Source organism: Sardina pilchardus, chromosome 20 (assembly GCF_963854185.1).
Source record: "Sardina pilchardus chromosome 20, fSarPil1.1, whole genome shotgun sequence".
NCBI lineage: Eukaryota > Metazoa > Chordata > Actinopteri > Clupeiformes > Clupeidae > Sardina > Sardina pilchardus.
The window spans coordinates 22,275,459-22,299,677 of NC_085013.1; the positions used below are offsets into that span (position 1 = coordinate 22,275,459).

Below are 24,219 nucleotides of genomic sequence, written 5' to 3' on the forward strand. Positions count from 1 at the left end.
ACGTGATAGGCTATGCCATCTTTGACCAATGAGAGGCTGTCATTGTTCTCAAATCAAAATTGGGATGCACACAGCCACGCACCAGGCCAGGAAATCGAGTATTTCATAAGAGACGGTCAAGTCAGAAACGTTTGCGAATGTGAACCGATTTGTTTCTTTTAAATCGAAACAATAACCGATTCATGTCATGAAAAATTCGAAACGAGGCTTGATGCATCGATGTAGTCGTCTTTTACAGGTTAAAAACGAATATCGATATGTATCGGTTATTTTTTACACCCCTACTATGTTCACCAGATTACAAGGAATGGCATCATTTGTTCTTTACTGGTACTTGAATTAACCATCCTTTGCATAAACACAAATATTTTTGAAGCCTCCAGGTTAAGAAATTATATAATAACATGACATGCAGAAATGCATTAATTCATCAGTATGTCCTCCAAACCTCTATCCATCAAAAGTCTCACTTGAAATGTGTTAGGTTGTGACTTGTCCTTCTTGACATACACATGGGTCGGGTTTCCCAGATTTGTTAAGAAGCGTTCTTAGAGCGCTCCTAAGAAGTTCTTAGCACTACAGAGCTTCTTAACGAATCTGGGAAACCCGGCCAAGGTTTGTAATGTAATTGAGCTAAATATAACTGATGGATTTGCCCTTGCAGATGTGTCTATTAGCCCACCAGATGAGCAGGTCATAATGACCTACGTGTCCCAGTTCCTCGAGCACTTCCCTGGCATGGATGAGGTGAGTGTTTACGCTTGTATAATGAGTGCTTAATCATCATTGTGGATAATCAGTCATTTGAAATGGGTGTCTTGGTGTCATATAAGACAGCAGTGTTGTTTACTGTTGATGTTTATTTAAGACAGCAGTGTTGTGTACTGTTGTTGATGTTTATTTACGACAGCAGTGTTGTGTACTGTTGATGTTTATTTATTTACGGTCTGTGTTGTTTCTGTGGTTGATTCTCAGGATGACGTCTCTGACGTCATTGACCGAAGCACGTCAAAAGTGAGTGCGCGTCTGAACGACTCGGTGGCCCGCAATGGCGTGAAGAGGGCGCGAGAGACATCGTCGTACGTGGTCAAACGTGACTGGGTCAAACCTCCCCCCAAGATCTTCATCTCTGCCGTGTCGGACAAGTCCGCCGAGCAGCAGGTGGCCAAACCACCACCACCCTCCTCTTCCTCCTCTAAGGAGTCCAGCCCTAGCCCTGCCGTGTCCAGCCCAAGCCCAAGTCCAGCAGATGACCACTCCCCGAGCCGCTCGCTGGACCTGACCAAAGACGCATCCTGCCCCGTGTCCGGCTCCACGTCCAGTTCCAGCTCCCCTCAGCCGTCCTACGTCGACTCCGTCATCAGCTCGCCGGAATCCTGGAGCGAGATGCCGAGCGAGGTCGGACCGCTGGAGAAGCTTCCGGAGAGCTACAGCGACGGCTCGTTGAACGAGACCAGCCTAGTCGGCGATACGAAGGAACCCGTCACGTACAGCAAAGCGTCCGAGAAGAGCCTGCCTTTTGAAACGGAGAAGCCATTGGACGATGGTATGGACTCTGAGCTCTTCATAGACGAGGGGAACTTCTCCCTCTGCTCTCTCGATAGTTTACAGGCCAAAACGCCACTGCCTTCCGAGGAGGACGCCGACGCTGGCACCCTCACGCACATTCCAAGTGCCCAAGGTCAAGACAAAGTGCCAGAGCTGGGTGGAGTCGCCAACGGATCTGACGTAGGTTCAGAGGAGAAGGTCCACCACGAGACTGTTAAGCCTTCACCTGCTGATTCACCCGACGGGGCTTGTGAGTCCGGGTACTTCCCTGAGGACAAAGAAAATTCCTTATCACTTGTAGAATCTGCCTCGGCCTCTTTGGCCTCCGATGAACAAATAGTTCCCGATGGAAACCAGTCAAAGGAGAAGACACAACAACCAGAGGGTGCAGACCATCTGCAGCCGTCCGTCAATGCTGATCAACCGCCCGCTCCTGAAATAACAAGAGGGCTCGATCAAATGACCGATGATCAGATTACCGAGCCTGCTGTCGTGCCTGACTGTCCTGTTTCAGGTAACAATGTCCGGCTCCCAGAGAGTGAAAGTGATATCCGCTCTGAGGACACGCCGCTAGCCGACGCGCTGGAGGCTCAGCAGGGGGACATCCACTACGCCGAAAATGTCGACGTGGAGTCGGCGGACGACAGCGACGCCGAGGTCTCTGAGGAGCCAGAGAGCAATGCCAAGCAGCAGGAGAAGGCTGAGGAGGACAAGAAGGAGGTCAAACCAGTCCCGCGTGATTCTCAAGGTCTCGGAGTGTGCGAGGTGCCAGGAGCTTCTGGTCCAATTCGAGACCAGGTGGATGGAAGTGAAGCCACAGATGGAGAAAAGATGGAGGTTAGTAGTCAAGGGGATGTAGAAGAGACCGGTGATGGGACCAGCACAGTAGAGGTGACCAGGAATCAGAAGATGGCCAGTGAAGGGGACTCTGACAGGATGGATGTCAGCAGCTCGGCTGAGGTGAATGAACATGAAGAGAAGTCTGGTCTGATCTTGGATCAGAACCCCCGCGGTGAAGGAAATGGAGCGGAGAAGACCAGCGAAGGGAAGTTGGAACCTGGATCACCTGCAGTTGAGTTGAGGGAAAGTGCAGAGGAATGTAAGGCTGAGACTGAGCCGAGTTACACAAACGGCAAACCTGAGGAGATCTTAGCCAGCACAGACAGCCAGAATGCAAGTCGACGCGATGGAATGGAAAGTTCCGATTATCCAGCGGGTCAAGCGCAGAGCGAGTCAGAGGAGATACTGAACGGTACAGAACGTAACACAGAACACTCGGCGAAGGAAGGAGCGGAGAGTCGGCCCGCGGAAAGACAAACAGGAGCAGAATGTGAGTTCAGACAGGAGCCAGCTGGTGCAGGGATCCAGCCAGGAGAAGCAGCAGCAGCAGAAGCAGCAGAGGATTCTCGGGGGACTCCGAGTGGCGGCAGGCCCTCTGTCGGAGACGCACAGCTGGAGGAGGAGAAGAACGACCACGAGGCAGATGAGATGGACGAGGCTGAGCGGGCACCTGTGTCCGTGATCCCCCTGGACTTGGTGTACTACCCGCACTACGACGTCCCCATCGCCGAGGTCATCGAGGCCTTCGTGGAGCCCAGCGCCAGGGGCGCTGGCGACCAGGCTGAGGATGGCGTGGGAAGCCGGCGCCTGAGTGGCTCGGACGAGGCCAGCGACGGAGCAGAGGATTGTGGGAGCGAGCTGCGTCTGTCCCTGAGCGTGGCGGCGCTGCAGCCAGCACCGGTGCAGGACACGCTGCCCGGACCGGACACCGACAGCAGCGACGGCGAGATGGACGACCACGACCACAACCACGCTCAGAAACCGACAGAGCCAGAGGAGGGGCTACCTCGAAATACGGTATAACACAAACACACTCTCACACATACTCCCACACACTCCCACTCACACGCATGCACACACCCACGCATGCGCACACAACCAAACACACACACACACACACACACACACACAGACACTAATTACTTTTGAATCTGTCCTCGAGAGATCAGTTTCCATTTTTGCACATTGTGATTCGAGCAACACTTACATTATCGGTGATGATATCAGAGGCAAGGCACTCGGCGTGCGGTCACGACGGTCCTTTTTTTAGCGCACTTAAATGGAGGAAATGACATGAAATGGCTTAATTACATTTATTTCTCTCTCTCTCCTCCCCAAGCCCTCACGATAATGCCGTGCCTGTGAGCTTTGTTTGTCCGCTTTAGAGGATCAGACATTGTGGGTGCTGCTTGGTGCTGAATGTCCTGACACAAATTTCCACCCATGATAAATGATTAATAGAGGCAGTGGGGGAGGGGGAGGGGGTCGCAGTAATGGTGGGGGACGTATGAAGATTTCTAGAGCAGCGAATTCCCTTAGATGTCGTTCACACTGTGAAACTAGATCACCACTTTTTCGCTGGCCGCATAGCTCTGTGTTAACGAGCAGCCAGTACACACTACACAACCCCGAGTAATGAATCAGTCATCAGAGCGAGACCCATTAGCAGATGACTGGGAGGAAGCACGGCTTTAATCTCTCCGGCGTATGAAACTCTACACTGGGTTTTAAGCCATCGACTAATCTTCACCCAGACTTCTCCCTGTGCGCACGTTTGAAACCAAAACAAAAAAAGACAAAAAAAAAAACTTCCCCAAAGTTCTACAAAACTCAATGTTCTATTCAAAACTGTTTCCATATGAAAACGAATTAGTCATCCTCAAAAGAACAAATTTGAGAACAAAACGTGTTCTTCACAGATAAAAACATCGCTTTCATAACACTGATAAACAGCTCAAGTCTTTAATTGTGGTACAGTAAGACATAGAGCCCGTGGGGCATTGTTTGATTACATAGTGTTGGCTTTTGTTTTTTTTTTTAGTTGGAGTGGACGATAACACTCGTCTGGCATCCTGGCCAGGGTGTTTGTATTGCGTGCGATAGTAACGTATGAGTCATACAGTCATTACTACTCTCCTCTCACCCCCCCCCACACACACACATACCTCAATACTCCACTAATAACTAACTAACGCTAACTTACCCCTAATGGATCAACAGGCGTCAGATGGACCCGGTGAACCCCTGGAGCCGTGCCCCATTGAGGCGGCGGAGGGGCCCAGCGAGGCGGAGCGGGACGCTGGCGATCCTGACGCGGCCGGAGCCGGAGGCCCGGGCGAGCTCATTAAGAAAGATGGAGAGTGGACCGGCGCCAGAGAAAACACGACGACTCTGAGGTAGGGCCTCCGCTATTCTTAGCCGCCGCTGTGCGCCGTGCGCCAGGCCCGTTGCTCGGCGCCGGGGAGTGGAACCGGGGGCGATCCGAAACACGCGAGGCTCCTCAGGGGGAAGTCGGGTTTCTCACAGGCCATGACCTCAGCGGCGGGCCCCGGACGACTGCACGTGAAATTGCCTTAAATGTACTAAAGTGTTGCTCTTTGTCAACGAGGTCATTTCCTGCTCTCTCAAAAGTTACAGTGAAATGTTACAGCATAGCAGACACTCTATGCATCGTATTATATGATGTTACCAGAGGCCTCTGCCACGTCCCACTCTATGACCTAAAAATATGATTTCCTTGAGACACATATTTGCATTGTTACTAAGTCTGGATTTGATTTGTTCACTGTTGTAGTGGGCGAGATTACGTCCAGCTAAAACTTAAGTATTACTTAAAGTCCAGTCAAAGATGACAAAGCATATGGCTTTCTTAGGATAATCCTCTCCTTTTGTTTCAGCGAGGAGAATGCTACTGAAGATTCAAGGCAGCCCTCCACGGCCCCGTATCTGAGGGCTTCAGCTCTGCCCATAGAGGCTCAGGTTGGTTGCATGTCAGCCGTCCATGTTGTAGTCTGTACAGGCCATTAGACGTTAAATGGTTTTGCATGCTGATTCAGCAGTAGCCAGCTAGTGTGTGTATGATGGTTTCAGCATGCACTAAAATAGATATATATATTTTTTATCTCGGCTTCATTGAAAATGAGGGCTACCCTCAATGACAATGAATAAATAAAAGTTGAATGAATGAATGTGTATGTGTGTATTTATATTCTTTCATATGCCTTTTATCCATCTCTTTCTCTTTTGTGTCTTCAGAGTGGAAATAAGAAGACCAGTGAGCCTACCACACCTGACAAAATCAGCCTTTACAGAAGGTACTTCAGTTGTTTATCTGAAAATGTGTTATTTAATAAGTTCAGTAATGCATTGTTCAAAATCAGGCCCTTGTTCTTAGTGCTGTAAGGGATGTTTGCATGCCTGCTTAACTTGTACCAGACACAGGACCTATAGGGGCTCACCACATCTCTCCTGCAAAGAATTGGCAAACAGGGTGAACATTTGTTTGGACGATTTCTGATTAGCTAATACGGAGCAGGAGAGGAATGTTCGTGGCTGATTACAGCACAAAAACAGGAACGGGAAAGTTCCGGAAAACATTTAGCTATCAAATAATTTCTTTTTTAATGATTGTATTCAGAATGTAAATCCTATTAAGCTTAATTGTTCCGAAAAGAAGGTCTCAGAGCTGCATCAGAGTCTGCACCAGGCCTGCGGATGCTGTTGTCACTGGTCTATTAAAACTGAGTCGGCCGAGACGAGCTGGACTTTGGAGATGGCCGTCCTTTTGGGAATAGAGAGCCGATGGCAATGTGGGTCACTGTTTCCCCTTGTCTCGATACACGCTTCTCTCCCAGTGCCTCTGTGAACTGACGCAGAAACCAGACTGCTGGTGATATCATGATGTCGCAGTCTAACTCTTGCCTTAGCGGCAAGCACGCACATGCCCATACTGCTGTTGTCACAGTGGACAGTATTCAGTGGTGGGCCTACTATGCTTTTGGGCCATCTTACATCTTAAGTAAATTGTTGTGATGAGATTCAGTGGACCTTCAGTCTGAATAAATAGGTGAAAATGATACTGATAAAAAGGACACCTGTATTCTGTGAGGGCACTGGCTGTTTTTTTTTTTTTTGTACCTTTTCTGTTTGGCTATTGTTTACCATTTCTATGTCTCTCTCGGCCAGTGGCAAGGTTGTTTATTTTGTTGCCATAACGACTGCCTGATCTGATGATGTCTCATGAGGGTGTAACTCAGGAAGATGTGTCAGTTTCACCTTCTGCGATCGACTGCAATATGAGTCACCAAAACAAAATAGGGGGAGAAAAAAATTAAAGAAAAGAAAAAAAAGAACCCTGCAGTGCTCACCTTTCTATCTTGAAATATGTGTCCCCTTGTGTGACTGAGGGGGTGTTTTGCAGTCGTGATTCATTAATACAGCACCTGTTCCTTTCACAGGAGAGAGAGCAAAGCAGAGAGGAGAGTGCCGTCTGTGGAACTCACGCTGGAAGAAATCTGCCTTCTACTCGTCCTGTGGCTTATCGTTTACTGCCTGTTCGTCCTGCCTCAGATAGATTTCCGGACTCTTCCGCAACTCCTCCTCAACATTGAGGAGTGATCGCATTGCAGGCCTGTCTACTTTGGTCACATGACATTGAAGGGAGTCGGAGCATTTCGCTGCTCTGCAAATATAGTCAAGTGAACTAAAAGTGTTTTTCTTTTCCCTCATTACTACAAGATAAACATTTAAGAATTTATTTGGAAGCTAACCCATCTTAAGTTGATGTATTTACACATGAAGATAATTTGTCACAAAAATATCTGTTCTACTGTAGTCCTGGCTTTTTTTTTTTCAGTTCGGAGTGTGTGTATGAAGAGGTACATTTGATTCCTCGAGATATTTTGTAAATATTATGTTGTAAAAGACTATCAATGAAGTAGTGGCCACTCATGGAAGTTTTTTTTTTTACATAATTGTGCATGCAGTATTCAGTGGTACAAGTGAAAGTTTTGATTTTTACAAACTTTTAAATATGTTATACGTAATGCACAACTTCCTTACGGCAAATGAACTCAAGGTTCTTATATGAAGTGTATTGGTAGTTTTCAGCATTGGAAGAGGAGAGGTAGTGTCTTGCACTTTTTAAATCACAAAACACAAACTGCCAAAGATGGAAATTTAGAGAGGTCAAAATTATAGTGATCAGAAATGTATGAGACTCTTAAAAGTTAACATAGTCAGTAAATATCTGTATTCTGATATCTTGCTGTATTTTACAGAGCCTAATCTCAGAAATGTTAGCCATATTTTTGTTGAAGTTGAGCACAGGAAGAATGTTTTTAAAACAGTAACATGAGCATGTTTTTATATATATATATATATCTGTACTGCATAAGTCTTTGTGCAGAATGTTACACAGATGCTTGAACATTTGGAATCCTAAGGGAAGACCAAGACACAGACAGAGAAAGAAAGAGAGAGAGAGAGGTTTTTCTTCACAAAAGAAATTACATGATTACCTCTAGTTCATCTGAGGTACATCCTCACTTGCTGTTTATTTTTGTTCTTACACTTTGAATGTGTTAAAAATGCATCTTCCACTCTCTCAAAAGGAGGTAATTACACAAACACAGATTATCATGACTATATTTTTTGTCAACATAAGTAGGCTATAGGGCAGGCACAATATTGACATTAACATTTTTTCTTTCAATAAATTGCTTATACAAAACAGCCTTTACAGTTGTGCTTATACCTTGAGGCATATTGTGGTGTTTGTGGTGAGCGAATGTGTGTTTGCGCGTGTGTGTGTGTGTGTGTGTGTGGTGGGAATCGAATGTGATTGTTCAAACAGAGAGCTTGAAACAGATTTAAAAGCCTAATACTGCATTTTGCTTTTGTATCAGACCTGATAATGATGTATCAATAGCACCTGTCAAGTGCAATAAATGAAATGCTTTGCCCTCTCTGTCCACTGTTGTACTTTTTTTTAACGTTGCCTGCCTGTTCTCAGGACCCAATACATTGGGTGCCCTCTCGTCTTTTATCTCTCGTCTCCTTTCGTTCCTTAGTCCTCGTTCCCACTGAAGTAGACAAAATGATGGAGCGGCAACAATGGGGTAGTCCATCCAGTTTTGTTTATAGAACCAGTGGGCACGAGCCCAAAGGACCGAGCATCGAGGATCGAGGAGGGATGTTAAGAGGCACCCATTGTGTTCAGGGGACATGTTATTTTGTTAATTAATCTTAACACTAAGAAATGTTACACCTTGCTCCTGGCCTCTTTCGATGTCAGATTGACTACACATGATCAACAGTCTCATTCCCCTTCATGCAGTGTGATGTATGCTGGACTTAAATGCAAACATGCACTGTAGTAAATATAGCATAGGCCTACATTATGTTCAGCCAGATCTGCGCAGCGCTGCATCAAGTCGAATGAGCCCAATCTCACAGAAATGTCTGAAGTCTCCGGGCAAAGTACTTCCTAAACATTGCAAGCACTGCCACTTAGTGGTCAAATCGCGTAATGTTATTTATATGTGAAGGCATGTACAGTTCACATTTGATAGAATGAACAATTTTGATTATAGCCTGTGAGTGTACATGCATTGTGTACGCATAGTCTTTTACATTTTAGAAAAAAAATAGCAAAGTAGCCTACACTAAACCAAAGGCTATATTTCTACAGGTGTTATCATGATCTGTGTAGACATGCGTCTCTCTTCATGAATGCAAGTTACTGCAGGAATCCCACAGTCGATAATAATAATAATAATAATAATAATAATAATAATAATAATAATAATAATAATAATAATAAAAATATGCTCATAAAAGTGCTGCTCAAATAGGAAATCGTTCAGCAACAACAACATTGGAAATTGAGACTGACAGCAAATAACACATATCAAAGTAAATGTCACAATCAATTTACTGTGTCATTACTTAGAAGGCTATCTGTAATGGTAAAACCCCGGGTAAAACCTAGACAGCATGTCCTGTCGGTAGACATGAAACATCTGAAAGTGGATTTTTTTAAAAAATATTTCATTGTTCTTGTTAAAAAATATAGGCTATCAGTTTTTTTCCCCATGACTTGTAGCGCCATTCATCCAAGACAGTGTATAGTATTCAATGTCAAACATATTGTAACATTTAAGTATTATTTGATGTGTTTATGTGTTAGCATTGTGAAAAAGGAACTGTGCACGTTCATCACTTTTCCACATTACAGACCTTTGCAAGTGGGCAGTGGGCACTGTGACTTTTATACTGGAGCTTCTTGAAAATGCTAGCCGGAAGCTAAAGTATCCTGTGCGCTAGTTGCTGCTTGCTTCGAATGAGCTATTGGAGTCTGACAACAGCAGGAGGGAATGGAGAAAAAGGTTCCTAGCGAGATAACAAGAACATTTTAATTCAGGACGGCCATTTAAAGACATTATATTAGGTGAGGATGTTGGACTGATGCACGATGTATACGCATTACCTCTTATCGATCACTGTGATTCAAGCGTAGCCAAAAACCGTGCCTTGTCGCACCCTCAAGATAATCAATTAACTAGCCATCGAGCTAGATAAGGATTGCTAGCTGCTATCGCCGTTTTGCAAACTAATTTGCCGACGTTAGCTAGCGGAATGTTACATTATATGTAGATCTTGCTGTTTATTTCAGACTGCCCACATAGTTTAAGATGTCACGAAAACGGAGTATGCCTACAGTTCGGTAGATGGTGGCTTATCGTGTTCGGAAAATACAGCATATTTTCACTGGCTACGGTTGTTTGACTGTCTGCCGTCATGCATGCATCTCAACGCATGGAGATTTGCGCCCGTAAGGTTAGCTTGTGCTAAGCATGCACGTTTGACAGCCTCACACTCATAAAATGTTGCCAAGTTTATCTCTAGGAGCTGAATCTGTTTATTTACCATCAGATCATTTAACGCTGCGATAATACGAGTGATGTATGTTGATGGTAAATAAAGGGTTGTTCACTGTAATGCCATGCACTGGTGAAAGCAGGGGGTGACCTGTGGCTTGCTAGCAACCCATCTGGTCGTCAGTAATATTTGCCAGAGTTGCTAGCATTAGCATTAGCTGGCTAATTATGCTAGATAGCTATACTAGAGGCTCGAGCCCGTTTAGCGCCAGTCAATGCCAAGGTCGCATTGAGGCCTAGTAAGTGTGAAATTCAGTCATCTGGAGTGTAGGCTAACCACAAGGTTTCCCTTGAATACAACAAACCAGTGGAACAACTTAATGTATTAGATAGTTATTCAACTAACGTATGTCTTGAGATGTAACTTTGGTCACAAGTAGGAGTTAACGGTTAGTAAAACAACGTTACTCTTGTTCGAGAAATTCGTCGTTGAAGTTAGCTTGGCAGCTAACTTGGTCATTGATGTGGCAGTGCACATCACACCAGTTTATGGATAGAGAGAATCCGCTAGCTTGGATTGGCCTACCTTTTAGTGTCAGTAACGTTATGGCAGATGTTCATGAAATTCCATCCATGAACTTTAATAGAAGACCAAAGGGCTGTGTGGCATTGTGTGTGTGAAGAGTTTCCTTTTCTTTGTCATGTATGAGGAAGCGTCATCTAACGTTAACGTAAATTAATTTGAGCCCACTGAATAACATTAACTTTACATGTTTAAGTTGGTTAATGATATTTGCATAAGTGGATTACTTCTGTTGTTTGCAGTCAGCTATCTTGTTTGCTGTCTGCACCTAATGGTATAACGTTTTAATACCGTTAGGCTAACATTACCCATGTTGGCAAAAACAACTGACCTAACGTGAAGATATTTTTGGTAAATACGCATCATTTTAGCCTAACATGTTATGTGGCGTTCTACTAGCTATACTTATCAAAGCTATTTGGTTTGTTAGTGAGTCTTGCTTTGTGGGATGTGGTCTTACCAGCAGTGAAAAAATGTCAACGTGAATGGGTTGCAGCGCTGACCGCTTAACGTAATGTCTTCTGCATTGTCAGATGAAATGCCCCAGTAGATTTGTTGCATTGAAATGATGTTGCCTCCATTTGCCCTTTAACACTCAACATGAAAGTCTTTCCTTGTAGAATTTCACATGCTGAATCTGAAAGCCAATTTAAACAAGCACTTTTCATTCTGCGCATGGTTTGGGGCCAGGCCAGAACGGCACATGTGCTCCGCAAATGTTCTCCGTACACACAAACCGACTTTGTCATTTCTCTCAAACCCCAAGTGACAGTAATGAAAGCGAGAGTGCATAGTTGATGTAGATTTATGAGTGCATGTAAGTAAGCCTCGCCTTCCTTTTTCTAGGTCACCGATAGATGACATGGAGGGCTGCCGTGGGCCCGGTTCATGTGACTGGTTTGACTGAAACCCAAGTTTTTAAGATGTCAGTTGATTGCAGTGGTGATTACAGGGGGCTTCAGAAATCTGTTTGTGCTTAAGAGACCTCTTGGTTTGTGCATCTGACCATAGCAGTATGATTCTGTTGCTTAAATAATCATTTCTATTTTCACCTCGGTATCATAACATCATTCATGTGAAGACTTAAACTAAGTCTGAGAGAAAAAAAAAAACTCCAGAAAAAAAAATCAACAATAGAAAACACGTTATTCCGTCTAGTTTCTATGTGATTCACAGAAGCGGAATTGTGTACTATCAAGTTCTTGGCGTTTGGCAAGATCTAGGTTTGCCTTCACATATTTTTTTACAATATACATGTTCTATCATTTCCTGGGTGATTTCCACTTTAGAAAGAGGATTTCCTAGGTCACATTTTGTGAGAATGAATTGGAATTTGAGGGGTCAGTCCAGTAGGCCTGTATAGTTGGTATAATTTCATGTATTGGTATACATTAAATATTATGGTAGGTGATTTATTGAAGTCTACGAAATATCACATGACTTACTCTGTTTGATTAAGCGTATCATTGTTTTAACAGAGAGAGTATGACGCTCTGAATAGACACACTACAAATCCGAATTTACGAACGGTTAAGTGCGCTCGCAGTCACAATTTACGAACGCACCTTACTCTGACAAGCTGGACAGAAGCATGACACCTGTGGAATTTGAGGGGTCAGTCCAGTAGGCCTGTATAGTTGGTATAATTTCATGTATTGGTATACATTAAATATTATGGTAGGTGATTTATTGAAGTCTACGAAATATCACATGACTTACTCTGTTTGATTAAGCTTATCATTGTTTTAACAGAGAGAATATGACGCTCTGAATAGACACACTACAAATCCGAATTTACGAACGGTTAAGTGCGCTCGCAGTCACAATTTACGAACGCACCTTACTCTGACAAGCTGGACAGAAGCATGACACCTGTGGATCTGTTTTGCTAGGAACTGGTGGTGTCTGGGTCTTGGATAGCCTTCATATTCTAGTAACCTACGCATTGGATGCTTTTGGGTGGATTTTTCATGTGTCCCAATTTAGATTTGTTTTGTGTTCAGCACGTTATGCTTTACAGTTGAAGAGTTAGGCCTAGATTACGTTACCCAATCATATAGCCTAGCTAACTTAAAACAACACTGCATTTGAAGCAACATTAAAGCTTCTCCCAACTATTCTCCTGAAGTTTCTTATTGAGGCAATGCTGCTACAGTAACTCTGTTATTTGGCTAATGTTATTAGGTGCCTACTCAGCTGTATTTTTGCAAAGGGCTAAGTGTCCTACCACATATTGTTCCAAACATTCTGTATAACCAGCCAATTCTTAGTGGCGTAACTTTAGATGAGCTATTTTAGTCGACACACCTGCGTTAAGTAACAAAACATTCATCTTGTGCTAATCTACTGCAGAAAAGCATTTTTCACAATGTTTGGTACCTATAGACCACAAGATCTTCACAAACAAATCTCCAATTTTGGTTTACAGAATCTTCAAATTCTCAAATTCTGTTAAAGAATCCCTTGAAGTTACCAGGTACCTGCTGGTCATATCTCTTTCTTGGTGATGGTGTTATCTGTCCTGGCCTCGTATACTTGTTGGCTTGGGTGGAATAGTAGAGGTGTCTGTTGACTTGGTTCCCCTCGTGTTGTCTTAGCCTGCCCAGGCATTGGCATGGCAATGTAGGTCAAGCGAGCTGCTTTGTTGTAGGCCTTGACTGGGTCTGCGGAATGCAGCCTGTCTGTGGCGCTACGCTAGACTCCATTATACAAGGTGTCTGGCTCCAAGGGGCCTTGTGTTTGCAAGAGGATTCAGCTGGGAGAGTGATAAACACAAGAGCACTTGTCTGTCTTTGTGCATGCACGTCTGTGTGTGTGTGTTTGTGTGTGCACACATGTGCAATTGTGTTTGTCTGCGTCTCTCTCTCTCTCTCTCTCTCTCTCTCTCTCACACTGTGTGTGTGTGTGTGTGTGTGTGTGTGTGTGTGTGTGTGTGTGTGTGTGTCTGTGTGTGACTCCTAATTTATAGAGATTTGTTGCAAGGCAAAGGATCATTCTTCGCACCTCTTGTGAGACATTCACACTAGGCTAAACTAATTAAACCGTTCTAAGAAGTGGCTAAGTCACTGTCAACTTCATTAACAAACCGCTGTGGCTGTATGAGGGACCACATAATGTGGGATTTCCAATGCTGTCTGAACACATGGAAAGGCCATTCAGATGGGACAATGGTGGACAACATGGCATTTGTTAAAATCTGCGAGCTAATATTATGCACAGTCAAATCCCAGATTTATGATCCCTTGCATTGATTTGGAAAGCAAATTCTTAACCAGCAGCAAATGTGCTCACCAATCGCTCAATAAAAATGAAGCCGTGTGTTACTTGAGCTGAAATGACTGCCGTGATTGGTTGCAGCTGTGGAGAGAACTGTGTGTGTGTGTGTGTGTGTGTGTGTGTGTGTGTTTGAGGTCGGAGATCGTGTGGTCCTGATTTGGTGTGGCTAAAAAATGCGTTGACAAGTCAGTTGTCATCTAGTATCCAACCGGCCCCCCCCATGCCAACAGCCTGTCCACATTCTCAGTTAAAATTATTATTCTCTTAAACTTATAACTTATTTTTCTCTCTCTCTCTCTCTCTAGTGTATCAAGACGAATCGGTACAGTTGACCCTGATTGGTCATCTACTGCTCTAAAGGTATTTATCAAATCGCCTCAGACGGCTTTTTTTTTTTTAAAGTATATTTTTTTTGGCTTTTGTGCCTTTAATTTTGACAGGACAGTAGAGAGAGACAGGAAGCGAATGGGTGAGAGAGTCAGGGTGGGATCCGGAAAGGACCTCGGGGCGGGAATCGAACCCGGGTCGCCGGCGTGCGGTGCAGGTGCCCCAGCCAGTTGCGCCACGGCTGGGGCCCTCATACGGCTTTTACTGCTGTGTCATTATGGGTAGTGTAGTTTAGGTTATGGTTATGGACCTGGACAGCCTCCCCATGGCTAAATGTGTATGAGCAGTAGGGCGCCATATTGTTTCGTCTATCAAACACTGTGATTATTCCTCCCCATGATAATAATCTATAAAAATAACTTTGCTAATGAGTAACATAAATGAGGACAGTTGCCATTGGCACGTTGCTGAAATAGGCCTACATCTGCATAGCACTTTAGACCTTGTTTGTCAACTGTACATGCATGATTCAAAATGTAACTGCAAATAGGCTAGTCAGTTGGTTTATTCAGGTCTATATGAACAGTTTTCTCACTAAATTCGCAGAAAATGTGCTAGCCTACTCTGTGATATTTATCATTATCGAGATACAATGACCAATATCGTGATTGAGAAATTTTTATCATATCACACAACCCTGATGAAAAACTATGTAGTCAGGCACTGTTAAAAATAAACCCCTCTTGTATCTGAAGTGTAGTAAATCAAATGCTGTAGCATCAGCTAGTTTTTTTTATTTCATTTATTTACCACCATGTTCTCTGCATGTATTGAACATGCACAGGACCTTACTGCTCTCTTGGTGCTCTGTGAGTCTCCAATGGCAGATAGTGTTTTAGCAGTGCTGTTGGACTACAGGGTGAAATTCTTCTTCACAGTGTGGAATCAATTTTTCATTAGATAGACAGTAGATTGCAGTTGATGGCTCTCAGGTTCTCCTGAATTGAGCGTTGTAATGTAGTAGATTCTAATTTGATTCTTCCTTTGTTCGTCATTTCTATGGAATTGCTATGCTCCCAGGCAGGGATGAATGGATGGTAATGTACCACAGGAGACCTTATGGTAGACGGTGTTTGTGATGTGTTGTTTTATAGCGTAAGTCTATGCGAAGGCTATTGCCAGGCATTGATGTAACATGGAATAGCCTAAGACATATATTTCCTATGCGGTTTATTGTGTGCACAGACAAGGTAAAGCCTGCCAGACAGTGTCAGCCCTGTCTCATTTCCACTTTAATGGATATATGGCTTCTTAAATTGCCGGGCTTGATGGACGTGCAATATGTTGAATCCATTCATGCACTGTATGACAGGTAATGTGTGCTACAGGTTGATGAATGGGAGATGTCATAGATCCTTTGGAAATAATGGGACTTGGCTTGTAAGAGATGCTCTGGACACACACACACACACCCACACACACACACACACACACACACATACACACACACACACGCACATTCACACTCACACTCACTCCCTCACACACAGCCCCCCCCCCCCCCCATCTCTCTCTTCCTCTCTCTCCCTCTCTCTCTCTGTCTCTCTCTTCCTCTCTCTGTCTCTGTGGTTATAGTTGTGTTTGTTTGTGTGCAGGTCCTTCAGAAGAGTGATGTGGGCTGTGTTTGTGTGTGTGCAGGTCCTTCAGAAGAGTGATGTGGGCTGTGTTTGTGTGTGTGCAGGTCCTTCAGAAGAGTGATGTGGGCTGCGCACAGGAGCTGATGGCACATGACTGAGTATGAGGCCCAGGACAACAGCACCCTGCTCATGCTGCAGTGTCAGAGACTGAGACCCAATCTGTGAGCACTTCCCCTCGACTTGCACAATGCGCAACACCCAAAACTGCCGTTTATTTATTTACAGTAATTTCCTGTGTATTAGCCGCATTGTCTATAAGCCGCATGACAGTATTTTTTGCAAGTTAAAAGAAACGAAACAATATTAATGCCATATTCTCATAGCTGAAGAAATTTAGCTAAATCAATGTATAAGCCGCGGCTAATAGTCGGGAAATTACGCTACACAGCGTCAGCTACAGCGCATTGTAGTGTTAGCACAGTGACTACTACTATTACTGTTTATCTTAATGCTTTTTGCTTATATATTTATTTTAATTAGCACCAATATAGAGATAACAAAAGTATAATGATAATGAGTTTTATGAATTGCTATGGTTTCACAGTGAGAGCTGGCAACCTAAAAGACCCACCCTGGCAGAAATAAACTTTTTAACATATCTATCAGGGGGTTTTAATGTATTACAAGACATATGGCATTACAATAACAGTTAACAACATGGCTAAGTGTTCCTGGTTTAGATGGGCAGTGTGCTCATTGACGTTTCGGAATAAACATATCAGGCCGTTATTGTTGCGTGACAGTGGATGGAACCCAATCCTGACTGATTCACTGGGTGGAGATTTTCCAAATAATGGAAATTTGGGAAAATAGCCTTCGTGAGGACACAGCTGCACAGTTGGCTTTACAAGATAAGCAAGCAAACTTGTCAGAGTTAGCTGTCTTACATTAGCATAACATTGTTCATCATTTGACAGCGTTGTGCAACCGAGTTCTCAAGCAGGTGGAGTTCTGTTGTATACAGTGTGGGGGGGCAATTAGCTCACCAGCTCATTAGCTGCACAGATGCACACAAATCCGCTTCAAGGCCATGAAGGCTTTTTTCATGAAAAAGACTGTGTGTGTGTGTGTGTGTGTGTGTGTGTGTGTGTGTGTGTGTGTGTGTGTGTGTGTGTGTGTGTGTGTGTGTGTGTGTGTGTGTGTGTGTGTGTGTGTGTGTGTGTGTGTGTGTGTGTGTGTGTGTGTGTGTGTGTGTGTGGTTTCATCAATGACTGAAGTGCATCTTTGATTCTAGAAGTGCTTGTGGGAGCCATCACACTGTCGCTGATAGTGGGGTCTTGTAGTGTCGTTAGCCTTATTCTTGGCTAGGGTCACATATGGAAGAGTTAATCACGTGTGTATCTTTGTGTGTGTGTGTCTCTGTCTCTGTCTCTGTCTCTGTCTTCTCTCTGTGTGTGTCTCTGTGTGTGTGTGTGTGTCGCTGTTCTGGTCTCTGCAGTAAGCTTCGGAGCAGCAGGATGAAATGAGATAAACACTGGACGACTGGAGGCTGTCCTGCTCTTGACTCCCCCCTCCTCCCCCCTCACCCCCGTAGGCATGGCTGGACTACAGCTGGTGACCCCCGCATCGTCCCCCATGGGGCCTTTCTTCGGTCTCCCATGGCAACAGGAAGCTATCCATGACAACATTTATACACCAAGGAAATATCAGGCAAGTGGCCAAGGCCAAGGAGAATGTGTGCCAAACGGATTTTTATTATCACTGCGTCTGTGGTGTGTGTGAAAGGCAATGCTGGTTTTGTCTGTCCCATATGAATCATGCATGTATCTGTCTTATAGCCTTATCGTATTGACCTCTGCATTTTTAAGGAAATTTATCAGTTCATTAATGGAGTATCCAAAACAAATATAATAAATCCAGAACACATGTATCTGATGCCGATCTTGATTTGTCCCTAACAGGTTGAACTTCTTGAAGCAGCTCTTGAACACAATACTATTGTCTGCTTAAATACTGGCTCAGGGAAGACCTTTATTGCAGTGCTCCTCACAAAAGAGCTCTCCCACCAGATTCGGGGAGATTACCGGGAGAACGGCAAGAGGACCGTTTTTCTGGTCAATGCAGGTATGTGTACACACACACTGTGTTTGCAGTTCAAGCACTTCCTGTCCCAGTTATTAGGCTTATCCTGACGTACACACCGACAGTTAACAGTCTTGATTCTGGTGTCCGTTGGGGGTACAATGACACATAAACTGTGGTCACTTTTACAATATCACTCCAAAGGAAGGTAGACATTGGTGCACAATTGCTGTATAAGAGAGACCCACTAAACACTGTTTCACACACAACTTAAAAAGGTGATGTACCATTCATCTTAACTCTAAACAAAACAAAATACATGATGTGATGTGCCATCTTTATTCTATACAAAACGAAATACATGCAATTCATCTGAACTCTGTATAGCAGTATGATGGCTTTCCTGTAAATATTGACGTCCTTTTTGTGTTTGTGTGTCTGTCGTAAAGCGTTGTCTGTGGTTCAGCAAGCAGCTACTGTCCGGACACATTCGGACCTCCGAGTCGGAGAGTACACTGAGGAAAGTACTTCCTGGACATCGGAGAGATGGAGCCAAGAAATTCTCGAAAATCAGGTGCGATGACAGACAATGAGAAAGTTTTTGACTTTTTAAAAATTATTATTTTCATTATTTCCCTACCAATTTCAAGAATCCTTTTCATAGTGTTCATAAATGTTTCCGCCGTCGTCGTTTGAATTACAAAAGGATGAGCCGAGGGGCTGGCGAAACGTCATCCCGTAATCGGCAGAGTGCCGACCTCCTGATCTGCTCTCATCTCCGCTGTGATTTGTCTCGCTTCCCGCAGGTGCTCGTTATGCCTTGCCACATCTTCCTCCACGCGCTCCAGGCCGGCGTGCTGCCGCTGTCCAAAATCAACCTGGTGGTGTTTGACGAGTGCCATCTAGCCATCACGGACCATCCCTACCGAGAGATAATGAGGGTAAAATTACTGTCATTGCCCCCCGAGAGGGGCCTTCAGGGACGCTGCCGAGCCTCTCTCGCATTGTGTGGCTGGCTCGTTTTACCCTGACATTATTTCTCCTTGAGAAAAAAAAAGAGAGGCGTTGTCAGTTTGAATGAACATGCAGGGCTTTTTTTTTTTAGTGCTTGAAATTAAATCGGTGGGGTCTTCTCCTTGTTATGTGTGAGAGGGAGGTCAGCGAAGGGGGTATTTATGAACCTATTTGCATGTGGTATGCGCCTCCATTTACATTCTCATCTGTGTCGAAATGGATAACAGTACTTGGATTGTTTAAGTGTGCACTGCGGAGAAATGATTCGATTTTTAGTTGGCTTATTGCCAGACAGCACTCGTCTCATACACCGATAGAGTTGGAGGATTCCTCTGTGACTCCGAAGCGTTTCAGCTTCAGCTATCTGTTTTTCTTTCTTTCTTTCTTTCTTTCCTCCTTTATTTCTTTAGCGTTTTTATTTCTCGGAGTTGAGGACTGTTCAGTGTCTCTAGAGAGTTTTGTGGGGAGGAGATGAGATTTGTGCTTTTTTTTTTTTTTGAACGTTTCTGTCCTCTGGGCTGTTGCCAGGTTTGTGATGGCTTCCCCTGCTGCCCTCGGATCCTCGGGCTGACCGCCTCCATCCTGAACGGGAAGTGTGACCCTGGCGACCTGGAGGAGAAGATCCTCAACCTGGAGAGGATCCTGAAGAGCAACGCAGAAACTGCCACAGACCTGGTCGTCTTGGACCGGTACGCCACTACACCACTACACCATTATCTATCAGGCCAATTCTTATTGGAGAAACATGGTTCATTACAAGTTGGGGTTGGATTTTTGGTGGCTTTTTAATAAGCTTGTAGTATTTTGATGTGAAAAAGAATGGATACGGGGGAAGGCTGAGAGACATGGTACCTGTCCACAATAAGAAATGTTTGCACTACAGTCCCTACATAAAAATGTGGTTGTAACTCATGAATGTTATGCCTTATGTTTCATGTGAATGCATCAAATTACCCTAAAGGCATTGTGAAGATGGATGTAAAATGAGTCCTTATATTAATGTGTGTATGTGCGTGTGTGTTCAGATATGCTTCCCAGCCCCGGGAGGTGGTCCTGGACTGCGGGCCATTCGAGGACAAGAGCGGCCTGTCCAAGCGTCTCCTGACGGAGTTGGAAGAGGCCCTGCACTTCCTCAACGACTGTAACCTGTCTGCACAGCGGGAAGACCGCGACCCCACCTTCATCTCCAAGCAGGTCAGCACTCACTGGGACACACGTTTTTGGCTGGCGATGACCACTCTGGAGACAGCGGAACAGATAGATAGCATAAACAGACCGGCAGGTAGAAGGGAAAATATTGTGAGTAGGAGATAGATAGAAGAGAGGAAAATAATGGAAATAAAGAAAACCTATGTTCCCTCTCTCGAGCAAGGGAAGTGCTAAAGTGTTCCAGACAGACACACACACACACTCACAGGGCTGGAATTTAGACATTTCAGTTTCAAAACATTCTTGATAACTTCTGGCACAGACTTTTCCCTTGCTTTTTGAGCCCTGTAGAGAGAGGAAAGGATAGGTGAGGAAGTTAGTAAAATATATTTGACAGTAGAAAGAAAAAGGAAAAGCTCTCTGTTCGCTCCCGGGGTGCTTCAGGTCAGACATGTTTGTTTTGGTCCGTCCCTCTGGCGGGTGCAGGTGCTGACGGACTGCCGGGCGGTGCTGATGGTGCTCGGGCCGTGGTGCGCGGACAAGGCGGCGGGCATCATGGTGCGCGAGCTCCAGAAGTACATCAAGCACGAGCAGGAGGAGCTCAGCCGCAAGTTCCTGCTGTTCACCGACACCATCCTGCGCAAGGTGCACGCGCTCTGCGAGGAGCACTTCTCGCCGGCGTCGCTCGACCTCCGCTTCGTCACGCCCAAGGTCATCAAGCTGCTGGAGATCCTGCACGAGTACAAGCCCTTCGAGAGGCAGCAGTTCGAGAGCGTCGAGTGGTACAACAACCGCAACCAGGACAACTACGTGTCCTGGAGCGACTCGGAGGACGAAGACGAGGACGAGGAGGTCGAGGCCAAGGAGAAGCCCGAGGCCAACTTCCCCTCGCCGTTCACCAACATCCTGTGCGGGATCATCTTTGTGGAGAGGCGCTACACAGCTGTAGTGCTCAACCGGTGGGTGGGACATTTTGTTCAGAAACCCGAAGTTTCAACAACAATGCAATGCTGAACAATTTCAGCAACAATGAAATGCATTCCTACATATTCTCATGTAATTTAAGACTTTTCACCACGTCTGTCCTGTTAACTGAATGTGTAACAATGTAGGATTGGATTAGGTAACAAACAATACAACATGCCCATTTTTACATCTACAGCGGACAACTGGACACATATTTTGAAATGGTCACTTTTGAATAAATAAGTGAATTCAGCTGTGTATTTTGTGTTGCCTGTCCTCTCTCAGGCTCATCAAAGAGGCAGGGAAGCAGGACCCCGAGCTGGCCTACATCAGCAGCAACTTCATCACGGGCCACAGCATCGGCAAGAACCAGCCGCGCAACAAACAGATGGAGGTGGAGTTCAGGAAACAGGAGGAGGTGAGGACCTCACAAACATGGCCGACGACTATGCCATTATCCCAGGCTTGAGGCTCTTCTCAACGTCTCTCCTCGGTCTTAAATCTTCGGTCCTCTGGCTCCTTCCCACTGATCTATAAAGAACACTGGATAGACTCTCATTGTTTGCCGCCCCATCATTATTTATAGATCAGCGGGAACGAGCTGGAGGACTGAGGACGTTGAGAAGAGCCCTTAGTGTCTCCTCAGGCCGTAACACAGGAAGTACATGTAACACAGGAAGTACAGTAACACAGGAAGTACATGTTGGTCATCGATGTCTCTCTTGTTTTGTTTGCACTTCGTTTCCCAGGTGCTCCGTAAATTCCGCGCACACGAGACCAACCTGCTCATTGCGACCAGCATCGTGGAGGAAGGCGTCGACATCCCAAAGTGCAATTTGGTGGTCCGGTTCGACCTGCCGACGGAGTACCGGTCGTACGTGCAGTCCAAGGGCCGCGCGCGCGCTCCCCTCTCCAACTACATCATGCTCGCAGACAGCGAGCGCACGAGAGCCTTCGAGGAGGATCTCAAAACCTACAAAGCTATAGAAAAGGTACACAGTCCTGAGTCTGTCTGTCTGTCTGTCTTTGTTGATGGCTTTACAGAATCAAGAATCTGGCATTTTACGTAGTGCTGGGCGGTAAACCGGTTCACACCGAATACCGGTGTATATTTTCGTTATGATATGAATTTTTAATATACCGCCATACCGGTGTATTTGATTACACTGTGGGTGGAATGCTGCGTCGCGCGACATTGTTTCAGACGGGACCCTTTTCAATGTTGCACCTCTAAACACGCATGGAAAAAGTAAACAGTGGAGCCTGTGGCACAAGACACCTCACATTTTTCCCTTAAGTATGACGCTTAAGGTTTAATTTTTTCCTTTGATAAGGGATTTATTTACAGGTGTTACACAGAATACCTTAAATTGTTCCTCTAGTTAAAGAAAAGCGTTATAGGACTTAATAGCCTACATTGGAAGGGATTTTCCAGTAAGCTAAAAAAGATTGTTCAACAGCTGTAACTAGCTGGCTAGGAGGTGAACCCACCGAACACGGGAAGCTTAATGATATTATAATTCATCTTACCTTAGTAATATTCGCTGAAATTATCCAAGTAGCAAACCATGTTACAAACATGAACTGAACAATACTAGCTGGCCAGTCAGTCATGATCTTGACAGTCATCAGCGCACTGAAACGAACTTTTTTTGCTGACGTTTTGCCTAGCTTGGTAGCCTAGGCTAACCAGACATCCACGTGAATTCTGTTGACGTTTGTCTACCACACAATAACAATACGGCATGATTCTGATGGGCCTATTTGACAGAGGAAGCATTAGCGGAGTAGTCTCTTCACTAAGTCACGCTTGTTTTATATTTACTTGAAAACTGTAATGTACCTGGGCTTGAACTTGAAGCAAATGTATAATTATTGCAGGTTGCACTACTTTTGTTAGTGAAATTTGCATAATACAAGCTCTGTATTTTGACTGCAATTGCCCATTAGAATCATGAGTGCCTCTGTGTAAACAGCATCATTGTCCATTGGGGCTATGCAAACCTGTATTACTACTAGTGTGGAATTATTCTACAACATTCACTCATGACAGTGAAATAGACCATCCTAAGTCAATCTACTGCAGTAATTCCTCTCTCAACCAGTAGAAAATGTTGTGAACACCTGATTATGCATGGGGAAAAAAATACCGTCATATACCGTGAAACCGTCAGAATTTTGAAAAATACCGTGATATACATTTTTGCCCATACCGCCCAGCACTAATTTTACGGATAGTACGTTTGCACAGTGTCTTGAATTGATCGGTTGAACACACAGACATACCCTCTAACATTATAATGATTGTTACTTGCAACATTTTCACTGGTCACAACAACCAGTCATAACTCTAAATAAAAGATATAACTAAACTAAAAATGCTATATCTAAAAGTTAAATTTCTGGTGATATCTGTAGGCTCAGTGATGTGTCCATTTTTAGTTATGCGCGTCTTTTCCTTGCTCCAGATCCTTAGGAACAAGTGCTCAAAGTCAGCCGAGGTGGGCGAGTTTGAGGAGCCTGTACCGGACGACGACAACATTCTGCCTCCTTACGTCCTCCGGTCAGAAGACGGAGGCCCGAGAGTTACAATCAACACTGCGATCGGACACGTCAACAGGTACCACTAAACTGGAGTTGGACCTGGGATCATTTGCCAAATCTCCAAATCTCCCACTCATTTAAGGTTAAATTAAAAAAAAGTCCAAAATTATCATTTCAAAAAGAGACAAAAAAATCCCCATGGTGCAAACCTTTTATCTTGGTTTCTGTGGCTTCTAGCGTAACATTTAGTTGTTCCCAAGTCAAAAGTCCAGTGTGTTGTTGTGTACCAATGCTTAAGTGTGAAGAGATGGCACAAGTCCACTTGTATGTATGTAGCGTGGTGGTGCTGTTGCTGCTGCAGCAGGCTTGTTAA

At 44.6% G+C, this 24,219-nt stretch overlaps 2 protein-coding genes across 3 annotated transcripts in view; both read left to right on the forward strand.

The window, feature by feature from the left end:
• clmna (calmin a) overlaps positions 1 to 8,351 on the forward strand; it is a 30,793-nt gene extending 22,442 nt beyond the window's left edge. The window contains exons 8-13 of the mRNA XM_062523771.1: positions 665 to 747; positions 976 to 3,405; positions 4,609 to 4,784; positions 5,286 to 5,367; positions 5,644 to 5,702; positions 6,846 to 8,351. Of these exons, the coding sequence (XP_062379755.1) occupies positions 665 to 747; positions 976 to 3,405; positions 4,609 to 4,784; positions 5,286 to 5,367; positions 5,644 to 5,702; positions 6,846 to 7,005 (2,990 nt within the window). The 3' untranslated portion in view covers positions 7,006 to 8,351. The remainder of the gene's footprint in view (positions 1 to 664; positions 748 to 975; positions 3,406 to 4,608; positions 4,785 to 5,285; positions 5,368 to 5,643; positions 5,703 to 6,845) is intronic.
• Positions 8,352 to 9,738: 1,387 nt separating this feature from the next.
• The window catches only part of dicer1 (dicer 1, ribonuclease type III), a 34,968-nt gene continuing 20,487 nt past the window's right edge, over positions 9,739 to 24,219 (forward strand). The window contains exons 1-13 of one of the 2 annotated variants that reach the window (XM_062523768.1): positions 9,739 to 9,838; positions 14,433 to 14,487; positions 16,196 to 16,312; positions 17,590 to 17,801; positions 18,053 to 18,215; positions 18,623 to 18,747; positions 18,980 to 19,114; positions 19,716 to 19,876; positions 20,213 to 20,381; positions 20,823 to 21,295; positions 21,588 to 21,720; positions 22,052 to 22,294; positions 23,771 to 23,922. In XM_062523768.1, the coding sequence (XP_062379752.1) occupies positions 17,688 to 17,801; positions 18,053 to 18,215; positions 18,623 to 18,747; positions 18,980 to 19,114; positions 19,716 to 19,876; positions 20,213 to 20,381; positions 20,823 to 21,295; positions 21,588 to 21,720; positions 22,052 to 22,294; positions 23,771 to 23,922 (1,868 nt within the window). In that variant the 5' untranslated portion in view covers positions 9,739 to 9,838; positions 14,433 to 14,487; positions 16,196 to 16,312; positions 17,590 to 17,687. The remainder of the gene's footprint in view (positions 9,839 to 14,432; positions 14,488 to 16,195; positions 16,313 to 17,589; positions 17,802 to 18,052; positions 18,216 to 18,622; positions 18,748 to 18,979; positions 19,115 to 19,715; positions 19,877 to 20,212; positions 20,382 to 20,822; positions 21,296 to 21,587; positions 21,721 to 22,051; positions 22,295 to 23,770; positions 23,923 to 24,219) is intronic. The other variant, XM_062523769.1, reaches the window with a different exon arrangement.